At 42.2% G+C, this 18,078-nt stretch overlaps 2 protein-coding genes and 1 long non-coding RNA gene across 4 annotated transcripts in view; 2 read left to right on the forward strand and 1 right to left on the reverse strand.

The window, feature by feature from the left end:
- The window catches only part of LOC121934530 (membrane primary amine oxidase-like), a 30,834-nt gene extending 29,197 nt beyond the window's left edge, over positions 1-1,637 (forward strand). For both annotated transcript variants that reach the window (XM_042475109.1, XM_042475108.1), the window contains exon 4: positions 765-1,637. In XM_042475109.1, coding sequence (XP_042331043.1) covers positions 765-1,049 — 285 coding nt within the window. In that variant the 3' untranslated portion in view covers positions 1,050-1,637. The remainder of the gene's footprint in view (positions 1-764) is intronic.
- A 4,813-nt stretch (positions 1,638-6,450) lies between these two features.
- Positions 6,451-18,078, forward strand: part of LOC121935130 (membrane primary amine oxidase-like) — a 15,945-nt gene continuing 4,317 nt past the window's right edge. The window contains exons 1-3 of the mRNA XM_042476294.1: positions 6,451-8,081; positions 14,041-14,326; positions 15,503-15,632. Coding sequence (XP_042332228.1) covers positions 6,512-8,081; positions 14,041-14,326; positions 15,503-15,632 — 1,986 coding nt within the window. The 5' untranslated portion in view covers positions 6,451-6,511. The remainder of the gene's footprint in view (positions 8,082-14,040; positions 14,327-15,502; positions 15,633-18,078) is intronic.
- The window catches only part of LOC121935132, a 25,162-nt gene continuing 22,877 nt past the window's right edge, over positions 15,794-18,078 (reverse strand). Inside the window, exon 3 of the long non-coding RNA XR_006104736.1 lies at positions 15,794-16,031. This is a non-coding gene — a long non-coding RNA (uncharacterized LOC121935132). The remainder of the gene's footprint in view (positions 16,032-18,078) is intronic.

Raw genomic sequence — 18,078 nt, forward strand, 5'->3', positions numbered from 1 at the left:
ATCAGTGATGTAAGCGGCAGCTCAGGCAGCCTGGCTTGGCAACTAGATAGATAGATAGATAGATAGATAGATAGACAGACAGACAGACAGATGGATTATTCAATTCATTGGTTTTGCATCTACTTGCCTCACTATGAGCTGCTGTCGGATCACCCAGGTAATTGAAAGTAGTTGCAAAACCAATGAATCAAATCTCCTTTCAGTTTTATTTAAAAGGGGGAAAAAAGATATCATGCGTCCATAGGTTACATCACAAGCACAAAGGCAGCACTGAGAGGGGGGAGATCTACCAAAATGGTGGATCTAACAAATGGTGGATCTCTCATCACCAGGACTTGGCTATGGTTGATGTTTAATGAATATGCTTAATGACATAACCAGGCCCCAAGCCCAGTGACATCACCAGATCTCTGGTTTTGACTGAGAAATCTCAAGGTTAGAGGAGGAGATCTGGCCTAGTGATCTAGGAGAGGAATTTCCCTCCAATGGAGAGCTGGGAAGAGGACTCTACAGTAGTAATACAAATGGGCATGTGAGTGGAAGAGATCAGACCAAAGCAGTATTGTGGTCAACATTTTATTAATCAATGCCTGTTTTCACCATCATCTACCAGTTTATGTTCACTTGAGTTTTTCAGCTACTGTTGTGGTGCAGGATATGTGCAGAGAAGAGTCTTCTGAGCATTAGTATAAATTTACTCTGTCCCTGAATCATCACTGATTTCTTTCCTCTTAACAAATTACACTTTGTTCTCCCATCACCAGGACCTGGTTGCCTGGATCACTACCGGTTTCCTGCATATTCCACACGCTGAAGATATCCCCAACACTGTGACACTTGGGAATGCTGTTGGCTTCCTTCTAAGACCTTACAACTATTTTGATGAGGACCCTTCTATCCATTCCCCTGATGGGGTGTTCTTCACCAGTGAGCAGGACTTCACATCCTGTGATGTCAACCGCCTTGCATGTCTGCCAAAAACAGCAGCATGTGTGCCCAAACTTCAGCCTTTTACATATGAGGGCTTCCAAAACCTGACAAGACTCTGAGGACTTCTGGACTTTGGATGAATGGCGATGTCTGGAGTGAGAGGAGTGGGAGAAATAGCTCAGCCTGACATCTATGTATAACAAGGACAGTTAATCCTGAGATCTTTCTCTTCGATCTTTTTTAACCCCAATTTTAAGCTTGGCTTGCTTACATTGTGCACAATTTTGAACTGGTAAAATATTTGCAATTTTTCCTTCTCCACACTTTAAGTGAACACCATGATCCACACTAGTCTACTTCTAAATATTCATATTTGTTTTGCTGTTTGGAGAACTTAATGGGTATATGGGGTGATAACTTTGGCCCTCCATATATAGTTGGTCAGTTGTTTTTGGCCTACAACTGTTATCAGACATAACCAATTTAGCCAATGGTGGAGGATTATGAGAATTACAGGACAAAAATATCTGGAGTGCCAAAGTTGCTCATCCTGGATCCTCACTATAGATTGATTGACTAAATATTCATTTTTTTTCTTTAAAGAGAACCCTGTGAATTATAATTTTCTAAAGTGGGTTAGAGATATTTAGCAATGAATTATCAACATCATCACTAAATTAAAATTCACAGCATTCTTGATTATTAAACTGGGGAAGTCATGTGTGCTAATTTGATGTAAGCATGGAATATGTTTGTAGTGAGTGTACATTTACTTAGTTTTATTAACGACCTGGTCTAGCCCAAATGATGAATGACATAGAATTTCAAGAGAGGTTGCTGTGTTTTCTTCATATATATATATATATATATATACACACACACACACACACACACACACACACACACACACTGTGATCCTGGATTCCTCCAAACTTTATAGACAGGGATGGGAACATGAGGCCCTCTATGAACTTTATCGCACTGCGTTCCTTCCACCCGTTCTGAGAACGGAACGGAAGGAGCAGGGCCGAGTGCGGAACGAGTGGGGGACGGATTTTACCACACACATCCGTCCCTCATTCGTTCCGTTCCCCCTCTCTTCCGTTCTTAATCCGTTCCAGAGGGGGAAATTTTTGAGAACTGTTCTGAACAGTTCTCAAAAAGCGTCCCCTCTGGAACGGAAGGGGCAAGGAAGAGAGGGGGAACGGAACGAGTGAGGGATGGGTGTGTGCGGTAAAATCCGTCCCCCACTCATTTCCGTTTCCTGCTGGGCCGGGCCGAGAACCCGGTGCGATAAACTTCTATGTTTCATTGGACTGTGGGATGTCTCAAGTCTAGCCAGCTTAGCCAATGATATGAGATGGCATGAGCTGCAAGTCAAAAGCATCTGGGTCATGGTTCCTCATCCCTATAATATTAAGCAGTCTCTGAAAGTGGATGCTTTCCCCCGTCATATGTTTATCTGAGTGGGCTGCCCACCTTTTGGGAGGGGAAAAGAGGAACCCTACATACACATTTTTTTATCTTTTGTCAAAGAAAAGTGAATATGGAGTGGTGTAGAAAGAGTTGCGTTTTTGATACCTCTGTACTAAGTAATTGGTTCTGTCAACAGCCAGCTTTAGCTACAATTGTAAGAGTTGTTTTATGGTTTTTTTAGCTATACCTGAGAATGCAAAGGCAGGCTTAATTTTGAACACAAAGAAAACAAAAATAATGACCACCGAGGACTTTTACAAGTTTAACCTAGACAATGAAGAAATAGAATTAGTAAAAGAATTCCCATACCTGGGATCAAACATTGATAGATATGGGGACTGCAGTCAGGAAATCAGAAGATTGAGAATGGGGAGGTTGGCTTTGAAGAACTAGAAAAGATTCTAAAATGCAAAGATATACAACTGAGCACAAAAGTTAGAATCATACAGGCCATTGCATTCCCTATTACCATGTATGGATGTGAGAGCTGGACAGTTAAGAAAGAAGATGGGAAGAAAATCAATTCATTTGAGATGTGGTGCTGGAGAAGAGTGCTGAGAATCCCATGGACAGCCAAAAGGACAAACAAATGGGTCCTAGAGCAGATCAAGACAGAAACCTCCCTGGAAGCTAAGATGACCAAACTGAGGCTGTCATACTTCAGACACATCATGAGAAGGAAGGACTCATTGGAAAAGACAATAATGCTGGGAAAGGTGGATGAAAGTAGGAAGAGAGGAAGGCCATGTGCCAGATGGATGGATTCTATTAAGGAGATCATGAGTTTTATGGGGTTGCAGGAATTAAGCAGAGCAGTGGAGTACAGAGGGTCTTGGAGATGTCTCAGCCATAGGGTCATCATGAGTTGAGATCAACTCAAGGGCAGTTAACAACAACAACAAAACTTGAGAGAGAAAAGGACAACTATATTTGTCCTTGAATGTGTCAAGGGCACTTCTCAATGGGTCCTGTTGCTTTGCCTAGAACAGGGGTAGGAACCATGCAGCCTTTCAGATGTTGTTTTACTGTAGTTCCCAGCATTCCTCACCATTGGCTATGCTATGCCTGGGACTTCCAGTCCAATGACATCTGAAGGGCTTTATGATCCCCATCCCAGGCCAAGAAGGATAGCTATGACTTACTTCAGCAGGAAATAAAGGGGTGCAGCATGGGGAGACAAATGTGCCCCAAAAGGAGACAGCAGCTCAACATTTGATGCTCAGATGCATAAAATAATTAACCCTGTAGTTCCCATACTCAGGTCCCCAAATATTGTTGAACTTCAATTCCCAGAAGTCCCAGCCAATGCAACCAATTGTCAAGGATTCTGGGAGTTCTAGTCCAGCGCTGGGGAACCCAAATTTGGGAATGATTGCTTTAGTGTCATCCAAGGTATAATATGCCAACCAATCCATACCTTCTTCAGAGACAAAAGATAACTTGGTAGACTGCTTCATCAGAGCCTCCCATCCCATGCCCTTTCCTTTTCAGGGAGATACAGTAGGAAATGTCCCAGAGCCTAAGGGAGATTGACTCTCCAGTGATCCACCCAGGGCAGTAGTCCTGCTGAAATGCTGCAGCAACGTCAGTGGGTTTCTATGTTGCTAATTGGGAAGAGGCAGGCAACATGTGGCATGTGAGCAATGTGTGGCCCTTGGGAGTCCAGAGCACATCCCCCAGAGCCCACCAACTCTTGCAGCCCGAGCCCATGGCCTTCTCAAAAAAGAAAGAAAAAAGGCAGGAAACCATGATAACCATGAAAAGGCCAGGATGACAGGCATTGTGAACCAAAAATGAAATTGATGTTTGTAAATCTCCCTTCTGTCCATGCTCTTCCTCCTTTCTCATTCTTTTATTTCTTTCGAATGAACAGGTTAAGAAATAAATAAGCAAAAAACTCAAACACACTGAGCCTTCTTTGTGTGGAAAATTGTACTGAGGCAGAATATGGTTCCATTAATGGAGATTTAAAGTGTGTGTGTGTGTGTGTGTGAGAGAGAGAGAGAGAGAGAGAGAGAGAGATTTTCAAGATTTTCCTATTCCTGCATATCTGACTCTGCCTAAGATCAGCTGTGTGCCTGGACTATATCATATTGTCTGTGTGTTTAACAAGTGGCCACAAGTGTACCATGCTTTTGCTTTAGGAGAGCAAATGTACAAGCAATGCGAGTCAGACAAGTGTAAGCTACGTCATAAATATACACCAAGCAGTTTAAGGACTTTGGGGAAAGAAGAGTCTGACTAAAACCTAGCTGATCAACTGTCTTGGACCAAAAGCATCTGAGGAAGTAGACTGAAGTTTATGAAAGTTCATGCTGCCAACTTCTTTCTTTCAGTTACTCTCAGAGTTGCTACAAGATCTCTGTACATACTGATTCTACAAACTAACATGGCTATATCTTTGAATTCTGTCTTGGATTATTTATTTATCCAAAAAGGGACCTTGTGACTGGCCGGAAGCATAGAAATTCTGATTTGTGTGGGTTTGGTATAAACACTAGATGTGAATCCTTTTCCAAATCACCTATACTGTGTGTTCCCAAGTACTTCATGTTGCACTCTATTTTCTGGAGTAGAATTCAAAGATATAGCTATGTTAGTCTGTAGTATCAGTATGTAGAGATATCTTGTAGCACCTTTGAGACTAACAAAAGAAAAAAGTTGGCAGCATGAGCTTTCGTAGACTTATGTCTACTTCCTCACATGCACCATATAGAGTTCCACAGTTTGCTATAAGCTTAAATGGATCTGAGGAAGTAAACTTAAGTCTACGAAAGCTCATGCTGCCAACTTCTTTCTTTTGTTAGTCTCAAAGGTTCTACAAGATCTCTCTCTACATTCTGTTTTCTGGGGTGCAGTATTGATTGTTAGAAAATTGACCTTCATTTTGAATAATTTCTCCTCCTCCTACTGGCTAGGCATACAGTCATAAAACTGGAAGGGACCACAAGGGCAATCTAGTCCTACCTCCTGCCATGTAGAAATACACAACTAAAGCGTTCCGGAAAGATGCCAGCATTTTAGCTCCCAAAAAATAGCAAAGAAGTCTTGTGGCATGTTTAGACTAACATGTTTAATTTAGTTCAAGCACTCACAGATTACAAGCTGCTTTCTTCCTCAGAACTTATCACAACCACTACATTGTAATGCACAAAAGCGTACATTAAAATAAACTTCTTAGTCCTAAAAGATGCCAGAAGAATCTGTCTCATTATGCTGGAGCAACATGGCTCCTGCTTTGAAAACAGCTCTATAAAGGAACATTTTCTAGAAATGTGACATCCTTTAATGTACCTTTCTTTCAAAGTGAGGAGCTTTTAAACAGAGTGGTTTCAAATGAGGTTTTAGTCCTGTGTTTACCCTGCCTCACTTTACTGCAACTTCACAAGATGTTCTCCACTCAAACACCGTCTCTATTTTCTCACTGTTTCTGATTTTTGTTTTCTTATCAGGGAAAATGTGTTAAACAGAAAACATGCAAGAGTTAACAAAGTGCCACTGAACTGCTTTTAAAAAATTGCCTAAAACTGTCCTTAGGGACCCTCATGTTGAAGAACTGGCTCAAATGTGAACTGAATGCAGGGACAAGAGCAAAGTTAAATCTTTATTACTGGAAGTGAGCAAGGGGATTGCCTGAGCATCCGCTAAATAAGTTTTTGAATTCAACTGAAAGGTTATAAGCTAGCAGGCACTATCATCATCTCCTTCTTGGCTAGTAAGGGATCAAGTTGCAACAAAACTGTCCCCCTCCTTCTCCTGAAGGGTCTGTGCTCTCTTTGGGTCTTGCAGTTTTGCCTCTCTCCCCAGAACCAGTGCTTGGTCCATCAGCCTTGGCTAAAAGCAGCTTGCAGAGGGCTGCTGGTAGTGAAATAGACACGTAGGAGGGAGGGGAGAGGAAAGAGAGGACGGAAGGAGAGAAGCCAAGACAAAAAATCTGCCTTTTTATGGTCCCTTCTAAACCCCCAAGCATTCCTAGCTTGGTTCCCTCCTCTTAACTCTGAGCAGGCCAACATCTTTTCTCCCTCCCACCCAGGCTGTTTTCTGCAAGTGAAATAAAAACCAGGTTTTTAAGGTTGTGCTGCTACTGCTGCTGCCTTTCACTGACATGAACATGAAAACAGTTGTGATCCTCCTGCTCTTGGCTTTGGCGACCATTTTTGCTTTAGTTTGTGTTTTGCTGACTAAAAAGGAAAAAAGCACCAGGTGCGTCCTCTCAGAGCTGCAGGGTCCTCCAGAAGATATCGCCACCGATCGGAGCCAGGTCTTTGCTGACCTGACAGCAGATGAGATGGTGCGAGTGGTGAAATACCTCAGGGACCATCTTGGTGTGCACCTGGAAGACGCATTTTATGCCAAACCTTTAGATAATTGTATTTACTATCTGGATGTGCATCTCCCCACTAAAGTAGAAGTATTGGGCTTCCTCGACCGTGGAATGGAGCGACCCTCTCGAGAGGCATTGGCTGTGGTATACTTTGGAAGCCAGATAGATCCAAATATCACCGAATTCATAGTTGGTCCCCTTCCATTCCCAACTTACCATCGAGACATCACCCTGAGGAAATTTGGCAAGAAGGTGCCATACCACAGCAGACCGGTGACAGAAAGAGAATACAGAGATATTGATCTTTTTATTTTCCAAGAGCTTGCACAGGTCTCCAAGCTCCTCCAAGTATGTTGTGAATATAATGGTACAAACCTGGCTACTCTGACCTCAGCTCCCCGGGGGCTTGTGTCTGGTGACAGAGCTACCTGGTTTATCTTGTTCCACAACGTGGTGGGCAGCGGCTACTACACCCACCCTATTGGCCTGGAGGTGCTGGTGAACCACAGCAGTCTCAGCTTTTCTGAGTGGAAGATAGAGAAAGTGTTCTACAATGGTCAGTATTATCAGGATCTGGCACAGCTGGAAAAGGAGTTCAGTGAAGGACGGGTGAAGGAGGTGAAAGTGAAGATGGTCCGGCAGAATGATTTCGCTTCCACAAAGCCTTTAGAACCTTCTCATCCAGGCCCTGTTCAGTTTGAGCCCCGTGGAATGCGCTACAAGGTAAATGGCAGCCATGTTTCCTGGCAGTCATGGGCGTTTGCCTTTGGGATGAATGTGAACACAGGGCCACGTCTCTTTGACATACGATTTGAGGATAAGAGGATTGTCTATGAGCTGAGTCTGCAAGAAGCCCTCGCCACATATGGCTCCAACTGTCCTGGAGGGATGGTGACCAGGTACATGGATGGCAGCCTAGGCATTGGGAAGTTTGCTTATGAATTGGTTCGGGGTGTGGACTGCCCCTACACTGCCACCTATGTGGATCGACATTACTTGATAGACTCGGACATCCCAAAACTGAACAAAAACTCCTTCTGTATCTTTGAGCATGACATGGGTGTGCCTCTGCGTCGCCATTTCTCTAACATGGGGTCTTTCTACTATGGGGGGTTAGCCAAGTATGCTCTGGTCTTAAGGTCAATTTCCACCCTCATCAACTATGACTATGTCTGGGATTTTGTGTTCTACCAAAATGGTGCTATAGAAGTCAAGGTCCATGCGACGGGATACATCAGTTCTTCATTCTTCATGGAGGGTGGTACTGAGTATGGAAACAGGGTAGGGGAACACACGCTTGGAACCATGCACAATCATTTGATAAACTACAAAGTTGACTTGGATGTAGGAGGTAAGTTCTCACATATGTTGGGGGTAGGTCTTTTACAAACTGCCATCTTAAAAAGGGAATCCTAGGCATATACTGACAGATGTTAGAGCTGAAGATGCTGTATTACACTGCTTCCTGCCCCAAATCTGGCTTTTCCTTCTAAAATACCTAGATTCTACATTTCTACTAAATTTTGGGAATTCTGTGAATGTGCTTACATTTGTTTTCATATGTCTTTAGAATTTGACTTAAATGGTTTAGTAATTATCCTATTTATATTAGACATAAAGACTAGTAAGTATTATAAATAGGCTAATTAGTATGTGGTGGGGGAGGCCAGCCTTCCTTGATTAGGATCATAACTGGGTTCAAGAAATAATAAATTTGGAAAAGAACTTAGCCTATTCTGAGTCAAATTACAAACCAAATAGGCCTCTATAACATTCCAGGAAATTGCATTGGGAGCAGCACAATGAGATCAAATTCAAACATTGTTTGGAGCAGGAAGAAGGGTGGACAGGGCAGAGAGAACAGTTTGCTATTTCATTTGCTTGGGCTTGAAATCTAAACCAGAAAACAATTCTAGGGCAGTGATGGCGAACCTTTTAGAGACCGAATGCCCCAACTGAAAGGCATTCCTGCACCAGGTGACATCTGGTGTGGTGGGAGTGGGACTTCCACCTTCTGGGAATGGGACTTCCTCTGAGACAGTTAAAGGCACAAGAATCATAGAATCATAGTTTGAAGAGACCACAAGGGCCATCCAGTCCAACCCCCTGCCATGCAGGAACTCACAGTCAAAACAGCTCTGACAGATGGCCATCCAGCCTCTGTTTAAAGACTTTCAAAGATGGAGACTCCACCACCCTTAAAGGTGGTCAAACAGCTCTCACTGTCAGGACAAAACAAAATGAAATTCAACACAGAGAAATGTAAGGTACTGCACTTAGGGCAGAAAAATGAAATGCACAGATATAGGATGGGAGACACATTGCTGAATGAAAGTACATGTGAAAGAGATCTAGGAGTCCAAGTAGACCATAAGTTGAACATGAGTCAACAGTGTGATGCGGCAGCTAAAAAGGCCAATGCAATTCTAGGCTGCATCAATAAAAGTATAGTGTCTAGATCAAGAGAAGTAATAGTGCCACTGTATTCTGCTCTGGTCACGCCCCACCTGGAATATTGTGTCCAGTTCTGGGCACCACAATTCAAAAAGGACATTGAGAACCTGGAGCGTGTCCAGAGGAGGGCGACTAAAATGGTGAAAGGTCTGGAAACCTTGCCCTATGAGGAACGACTCAGGGAGCTGGGGATGTTTAGCCTGGAGAAGAGAAGGTTAAGAGGTGATATGATAGCCCTGTTTAAATATTTGAAAGGATGTCATATTGAGGAGGGAACAAGCTTGTTTTCTGCTGCTCCAGAGAACAGGACCCGGAACAATGGATGCAAGCTACAGGAAAAGAGATTCCACCTCATAGGAAGAACTTCCTGACAGTAAGGGCTGTTCGACAGTGGAGCAAACTCCCCCGAAGTGTAGTGGAGTCTCCTTCCTTGGAGGTCTTTAAGCAGAGGCTAGATGGCCATCTGTTGGGGATGCTTTGATTTGGATTTCCTGCATGGCAGGGGGTTGGACTGGATGGCCCTTGTGGTCTCTTCCAACTCTATTACAGTATTCTATGATTCTATGATTCTATGACATTCCTCCTAAGGTTGAGGTGGAATCTCTTTCCTTACAGTTTGCGCACACCTGTTCCTTCTCTTCTCCCACCCTACTGTTTCTCTGCGTGCCCTCAGACATGGCTCCACATGCCAGAGAGAGCATGTGTGCTATAGGTTCGCTACCACAGCTCTAGGGGCTGATATACTCCTATAGCGAAGGTTAGAAGTCACCAAGGTGCATATTTCCAGGACAAGAATGATTGGATTTGGTGTCATCATGAGGTGAAACAGGGAGGAGACAGGCCAGCACCCTTTGACGGGCAGAGTATAAATTCCAGCTTCTTTCCTTTGCCCTGGGTGCATTTTATAAGCTCTTCTTAAGGGTACATTTGCGTACTGCAGTCTGAAATGATGCAAGGGCGATCAATGGCTTTCATCAGTGGTGTGTTGAGTTCCCTCTGGATTTTAGTCTGAATTTTAGAGATGCTATCCAACATGATGAACCCTATTCCCCAAAACTGATTCAGCATTTGGATAGCTCTTTATAATTCAAGCTAAACCCCAGAACGGACACACTGCCCTACTGACATGGAAGCCACAATCTGCCACTTCTATCATTTTAACAGAACCGCACGGCCTGGAATGACTAAAAGCCAGCAAAATCAAACTGGAAACCTTGAAGCAGATAAGAGCAGCAAGATCCAGCTGCCTGTGAAGTTCTGGGAGTAAATTTTCCAAGACAGAAGGCTGCATCCATTTTTCTATGAACACTTTGCTGATATTGTGTTCTTATCCATTCATAACCACAGCTTGAACAAGTTGCTTTATGGACTATAGCACTAGAATCCCTTAAAATATATAGTCATTGGCCATGTCAGCTGGGGGGGGGGGAGGTTTCCATGAGTTGTAGTCCAAAAGGCAACTTTCCCAAGTTCTGTTCATAACCATTTCCATTGTGGCTCATATAGATTTTGACAGTTTGCCATAAATAAGCTTTAATCTGAAGCCCTTTCACACCACACATTTCTAGTGTTATGGTTCCACTGTGACTGCCATGGCAACATCCTATGGAATTGTGGAATTTGCACTTTTGATGTTGTTGTTGTTGTGTGCTTTCGAGTTGTTTCTGAGTTATGGTGACCCTAAGGCAACCCTAGCATGAGGTTTTCTTGGCAAGTTTCTTGAGAGAGAGTGACTTACCCAAAGTCACACAGTGGGTTTGCATGGCCAAGCTGGCATTCAGACCCTGGTCTCGTAATATCCTTGTCCAATGCTCGAACCACTACATTACACTGGTCTTTATTTGCACTTTAGCGAGGGGTCATTAAAATGTTTAGCTAGAGTGTACCAGTTTCTCACCAAAATATAATTCCCAGGATTCCACAGGATGTTGCCATGGCAGTTAAATTGGAATCATAGATCTATAACTGAGTATTGAAAGGGTCCCAGGAGCAAATAGGCTGCATTGCAGGAAAGAGCAGAAGCTCTATATGAGCACATTAGCCAAGGCACATGTTGCATGGGTTTTGCAAACTGAAATCCTACAGGATATGCTTTTTCCAAAGAAAACATCTGGCATTACTAGTAAAGAACTGGTGTGAGCCAAGGACTCTGGGCAAGAGGAAGTAACAGTTTGTAAATACTTTACTGAAAGTGCTCTCTTCTCATGAAAATGGAGCAGAGTTCTCTGAATGGCTATATACCTTATGTGTAGCTTAATTTCCACAGCAGCAACAAAACAGACCTATTGACAAGCTTGGGAACTAAGAATATTTCCCCTTCTTTGTACCTTGCTTGGAACCTTTATTCTCTTGTGACTGGATATGAAGAACTATTGTGGGTTAGGAGTTCTCTCTCTTCTATGATCTTATCAAGGCTGATGGGCTCTCCTTTAAAAAAAAAGGTTGGATGACCAATTTTTGATAGTGCTTTAGTTGTGTGTTCCTGCATTCCAGGGAGCTGAACTAGATGGCTGCTGTAGTCTCTTCCAGCTCTGTGGTTCTATGATTCTTAATCTGGTGAATGCAAAGGGGCCACTCTGGACTACTAAATTCTGTGTCTTCTAGTTTGGGGTTAGGAAACCTGTGATCCTCCAGGTGCTGTTGGACTGTAACTCCCATTCTTGGAGTTGTAGTAAAAAAGAAGACGATGAAAACTTTTCCAAGTTTTGGATAAGAAAGCAGATTTTGCCCTTTTCTGGAACTCACTCAACATTTTTTTTTTAATATTGTGTTTCAGTGGTCAGACTATGCAGAATCTTTATTTTAAAGTAGGGAGCTTTTGCCAACCCAACAGCCAAATTTCTTTCTGGCTTCCATTCTGCAAGGAAAGTCACAGTTGATGTGATCTTCTGAATTGCCCTGATCTGAGAAATATGGGCTAAGTTTTCACTGCCGCCTTTTACTCATTGTACTGTCCCAGGCAGGTGAATTTCTTTTGAGCACTCTCATTTTCTTCACCTATCCATTTTTGCACAGGGAATAACAGTTATCTCCTCTGGAGTGGTTAAAAGGTGGAACTCTACATGTGTTCCATCCCTTCACTTGAGAACAGGTCTGTTATCAAGCTGGCAGATATAGTTGACTATACATGATCTGCAACCAAAAATACTCTGCATGACCAGAATAGATCTCAACAATATACTGTTGCTGGAAAAATCTACTCTTCTATCAGTGGCTATTGGATAGATTGCAGTTCAACTCAGAAAGAAGAGAAAAGTCTGACGGTTTAGGGATGAGAGATGTCATCACCTTCCCTGCTAATCAAATAAATCTTGGTGCTTTGATCCAGTAAGTCCTGACTCTGCTACAGCATTGTAGGTGTATGCTGGCTATCTTATTCTATAGTTCATTAACAGTCCTTGGAAACATAAGCTGGAATGTGTCTGGAAAAGGGAAACTGAGATGATCAAAGGAGTGGAAACCAAAGCCAATGAGTAATGGCTTAGGGACCTGGGTCTGTTTTGTTTGGAGAAAAGAAGACTTAGAGGTGACATGACCACCCTCTAAATGTCTTAAGAGGTGTCATGTAGTGGATGGACCAAGCTTTTCTGCTGCTTGAAAGACTAGAGCATCAATTAATGAGTTCAAATTACAAGAGAAGAGATTCCATCTAAATATTAGGAAGAACATTTTTACTGTAAGAGCTATTCAACAGTGAAATTGACTATCTTGGGGAAAGGGGCTTTTCTTCTTTAGAGGTCTTTAAACAGAGGTCGAGTGGATATCTCAGGAATGCTATAGTTGTGTGTTTCTGTGTGGCATGGAGTTGGAATAGATGGCCTTTGCAGCCACTTCCAATTCTAAGATTCTGTTAGTCCCCACTAGAGACACTGAATCAATGGGAGCTTGGTAAACTGGGAACTGTTGATTCAATAGGTGTTCTGTACGATAGTTGGGACTGACAATTAGGTTTAGCATCTCCCCCAAGTATCTTTTCTAAGCTTGGTTGATGGGGTATAATAGGTGCTTAGCTGTCTCATCTGTGTCAAACTGCATGTTGGTCTGTCTCTCAAATATCCCTCATTTTACACCCATCTTCCATTGGTGATACTTTGGGACTCCAGCAAGGAAAAATACCAAGTACACTCCACACAATCTGCTCATACCTGACCTCCTCTACTGATTTTTTTTATAAAAGCAAATACAAAAAATAGACTTTTATCATATAATTGATTAACTGATTTATATGGGGGCTGTAAACTAGGCAAATTAATCCACAAATAACAAAGTAAATTGGGCTGGCAAAATTTCAGCCCACTGGATTCCAGGATGGGGTCATGACAGCTAAAAGATATCATACTCACATAGTAGAGATAGAGTTTCCCAGCTGCCAATTGGCCCCAGAGAAGGCCTCTTCCCTGTGCTCCTTCCTTCTAGTTAGGCCTTGGTATGTGTCAAAAAGAAAATGTTCCTGAGGGATCTTAAAAAGTTTGCAAAGAAACATAAGGAGGAACGTAATCTACAAGGCACACAGGGAGAAAGACTGTAGCAGCACTGGCGAGTAGAGCTCAGTTATTCTCATTTTAGAGATGAAGGAGTGAAGCTGACAGATGTTAAAATGTACAATGATAAATCTGTGAAAGTGTTTGGATTCACATATTCAGAGCTTGGAAACCTTGAGTATCTTTTTGTCTTTTTAAAAAAAATAACAACCTGCAGAATCTCACAGCAATATGGCTAGGGATGTGAAAGGTGAAAATAGGGTCCATACAGCCAGACTGGTTAGAGTGTTTATGTTGAAACACATACTTTTTGGGGGCTCTGATCCCAGAGGTAAGAAATGGACACTCTCTTCTGGGCCTTTTTTTTCCTGTTAGGAACCAAGAACTCCTTGGTGGCCATTGATATGGAATATGAGTCTTTGAAGGCCCCTTGGAGCCCAGAGCACCAGATCGAGCGCCTAAAGCTCACGAACGAAATCCTAAACAAGGAAGAACAAGCCACTTTCCCACTTAATGGCAAAGTCCCTCGATATCTGCACTTCGCCACTAGCAGGGAGAACCACTGGAATCACCAGCGCGGATACCGCATCCAGATACTCAGTTTTGCAGGTGATCCCTTGCCCCAAACTAGCACCATGGAGAGGTCTATCAGCTGGAGCAGGTAAGTGAAGTTATGTCTGGTTTTTCTTGGGGCCCTTTCACACTGCCTAATGATAACACTATGATGCCACTTTAACCAGCATGGTAACTTTCTCTGGAATAGGATTTGCAGTTTAGTGGAGGGACATTTAAAATCTCGGCCAGGGAGCTTCTCTAGTGCCTTCCCAAACTACAAGCCCCAGAAATTTCCTAAAATGTTGTCTTGGCAGTTAAAGTAGCATCATAGCACTATAATTATGCAGTGTATAAAGGCCTTTGGATAAATGTCACCCTGTCTTGAATTTAAAAATGGTCCCTGGGGAGACAAGAAAAGAAGATGTAGAAAATGAAGACTGACTCACCAAAGCATGATTAGGTCAAGTGCAGCTCTGGGGTCCCCTCCTTGCTCATTTTCTGCCAACTGGTGAAGACATTTTTATGCAGGCATGCCTTTGTATTTTAATTATGGAGCAGTCATATGTGTATATAAAATCATGCACTGTATTTGTAATTTCTTACTGGAAATTATTTATTAAATATGTTTTAAATGTTTTTAATGCTTTATTAAAAATAATGTTGTTGCTTAATATTTTTTAAGCTTTTGTAAACTGTTTTAGCTTAATCTTTTTTAAATTATTCCAAGTCGACACCTTGAATCCCATCTTGAGAGATAGGTGGGGAGAAAAATAAATATATAGGTAAATAGCCTTCCTCTAAGGCTGAGAGAGTGTGACTTGCCCAGTTCCCCCAGTGGATTTCTTTGACTGAGCAAAGATTTAAACCCTGGCCTCTCAGAGTCATTCAGACCAAAACACCATGCCAGATGTCCTGTGCGCCTCTTCTTCTAACCACAAAAATGGTGAGCAGCTTCTCCAAGAAGCACCCAGCTACACCTTTGAAATAGGCTGCAGGGCCTCTCTGCACTGTTTATTATAAAACAACAGCCAACTGTTTTTCAGAACTAGAAGTAAACTTCCAGCCATTTCTATGGTTTGTTTGTGTCTTTGGTAGTTAGTGCAGCTCCGAACAGTCTGAGGAGCAAAAAATTGATCCTCAGATCCTCTACAACTAACCATGCTTGTTATATTTAGGAAAAGGGACACCACCATTCTAGTGGGAATCTTGCACAGTTTAGGAATAGAATAAAGATCTGACCTTATTCCTCCCCTTCATCTTCCCATTTGGGAATATTCTATAGATACAAGTTGGCTGTCACCAAACAGAAAGACGAAGAGTTGACCAGCACCTGCATCTATAACCAGAATGACCCTTGGGACCCACTAGTGGTCTTTGCTGACTTCATAGACAACGAGACTATTGTCAATGAGGTGAGTGTTGATATATGAGTACAGATATACTTCAGTAGATGTACTAATAGGCATTACTTCTTTGACAGAAAATTTAATACCAGAGGCAGGAAAAATGTAGAAAGAATAAAAGCAGGTTCCTACATCACACACACACACAAACTTAAGTCTTTGAACATGTTTCAGCAAACATTTTATTTAACAATATGCATATGCAAAATGACACATAAAACTTCTAAGGACCACTTGAAAGCTTCTCCCAAAATGCATCCAGGGATGACTTTTTTTCACAAGCTTCCACTTTTCTCATGATTTCCATTTTGCTTGCCATACTTATAGATGTGTGCTTCTTTATCATGTCGGGAGAAACTGGTGATGCAGCCTTATCTGCATTCTAGAGGCAGCTGCTGTTTAACTTGCCTGTTGGAGGCAAGCACACACTGTTACAATAGGATTGGCTAGAGCAGAATCCTGCTCTTTCCTGATGCAAGCTTTGTTTATTGCAGATGTACTGCCCCAACCTGGCAGTACAGAAAGCAAAGGGGTTCCTGTAACTGAGTATGTAAGGCACAGAGATGGCAGCCTAAATTAGTCTTCCCTGATGGAAAATAATTTAAGTTATAGTTCAGCACATCCAGACAGCACCAGGTTGGGGAGAGCTGCCCTCAGTATTCTGAGTAGAGAATACCCTAAGGAATATTTAATTATTTACCTAAAATATACTAGATATGCTTGTTTAGTCTACTGCTGCCATCAGAGTTTTACACTGTCATTTAGGAAGAAGGTTGTTTTGGTGGCGTCATCATTTGCACGGAACTCCCTGCTTATGAGGCTTGAAGGTTTTAAGGAATCTAGCAAAGATCTGTCATTATCTATCAAGAAATGTTGAGGATCTGCTTTGTTTTGATTGGTTTTAATGCTGCTGTCAAAGAAACAGTTAACTGATTGTTGTGTTAATTAGGTTTTTAATTTATTGGTAGTTGTGGCTTTTATTATAAAAATAAGCCTGATGGATAGAAAGGTGGAGTCAAACTATAAAAGAAGAGAAGGCATGTTTCTATGGGCCAAATTCTGTTCTTGCATCTTCTACTATAATCTACATGCATTTTGCAGCCAGAAAGCAGGCACAAAGCTCCTTCCTGATGTAAAATGTGCCTCCTACCAGTGGTGGCTTGTGCTTCCATGTCAATGACATGGCGAATCAACTCAAGATTTTGAGTAGTATTGAAGGGACCTATCCAAGATATTGAATCTAGGGGGGGGGGCAATAACTTGATTCTCAGGAACTGAGATAACTTGATTCTCAGGAACTGATTCACTGCCCCACTGACACGGAATCCACCCAACACCACTGTCCTGTATGTCAGTGCTACTCAAGTGGTGGTTCAGGGATTGGTGCTGGTCCACAGGCCATTGGCTCCTAGTCCCTCATGAGTTTCCAGGAAAGAAACAGTTGTAGCCAAAGCGGCACAATTAGCAATGGACGCAAGCTACAGTAAAAGAGATTCCACCTCAACATTAGGAGGAACTTCCTGACAGTAAGGGCTGTTCGACAGTGGAACACACTCCTTAGGAGTGTGGTGGAGTCTCCCTCCTTGGAAGTCTTTAAGCAGAGGCTGGATGGCCATCTGTCAGGGATGCTTTGAGAGTTTCTGCATGGCAGGGAGTTGGACTGGATGGCCCTTGTGGTCTCTTCCAACTCTATGATTTTATGATTCTATGGTACTGGTCCCTAAGACATTTGGAAAAAATAATTATTATTTCAGATCGCTTGAGAACCACTAGCATAGGTCTTTTTTTCTCCTCCCCCCCCCCTTTTCTTTTTTTTGGCATGGAGGAGATGGTGCTAACAGTGATTTGGTAGTGATGATGAGGATTTTAACTATCCCAAGATATCAGGTGTCATCTGAAACAAGACATATGAAAATGGTAATATTTCCTAAGATTTTTTTAATTGTGATACTCTCATACAAAAATTTAAAAAGCAGTCAGTTAGAAGAAATATATATAACTTAAAGCCCATGCAAACAAAGTATGTTTAACCCAGAGCTGCAAAGATGTTAGGTTGTCTCTAGCTGTTGGAAGTGAGCTCTACAATAGGGAAGGCATAACAGAGAAGACCTAATGGCTGCAATCATTTATGGTTCCATGCAGCATAATAGTTCATTACGCAGACATACACTAGGCTCAACCATACACCACATACAGCCTCTGAAGCTCCTACCTCATGTGGCTATTCCATGCCTCATGGGGAGCAGGCAAGATTGGAGAATTATCTGGCTATGTCCCCATAGACAGACATGAAATGATTACATCAGTGCAAGATCCACCATGTCTTCTGAAGGCCTCAGTGCTCTGGAGGCCTTTTGCTTCTTGGCTATGGGTATCTAGTCAGATAATAATAATAATAATAATAATAATAATAATAATAATAATAATAATAATAATAATAATAATAATAATAATA

Source organism: Sceloporus undulatus, chromosome 6, assembly GCF_019175285.1.
Source record: "Sceloporus undulatus isolate JIND9_A2432 ecotype Alabama chromosome 6, SceUnd_v1.1, whole genome shotgun sequence".
Taxonomy (NCBI): domain Eukaryota; kingdom Metazoa; phylum Chordata; class Lepidosauria; order Squamata; family Phrynosomatidae; genus Sceloporus; species Sceloporus undulatus.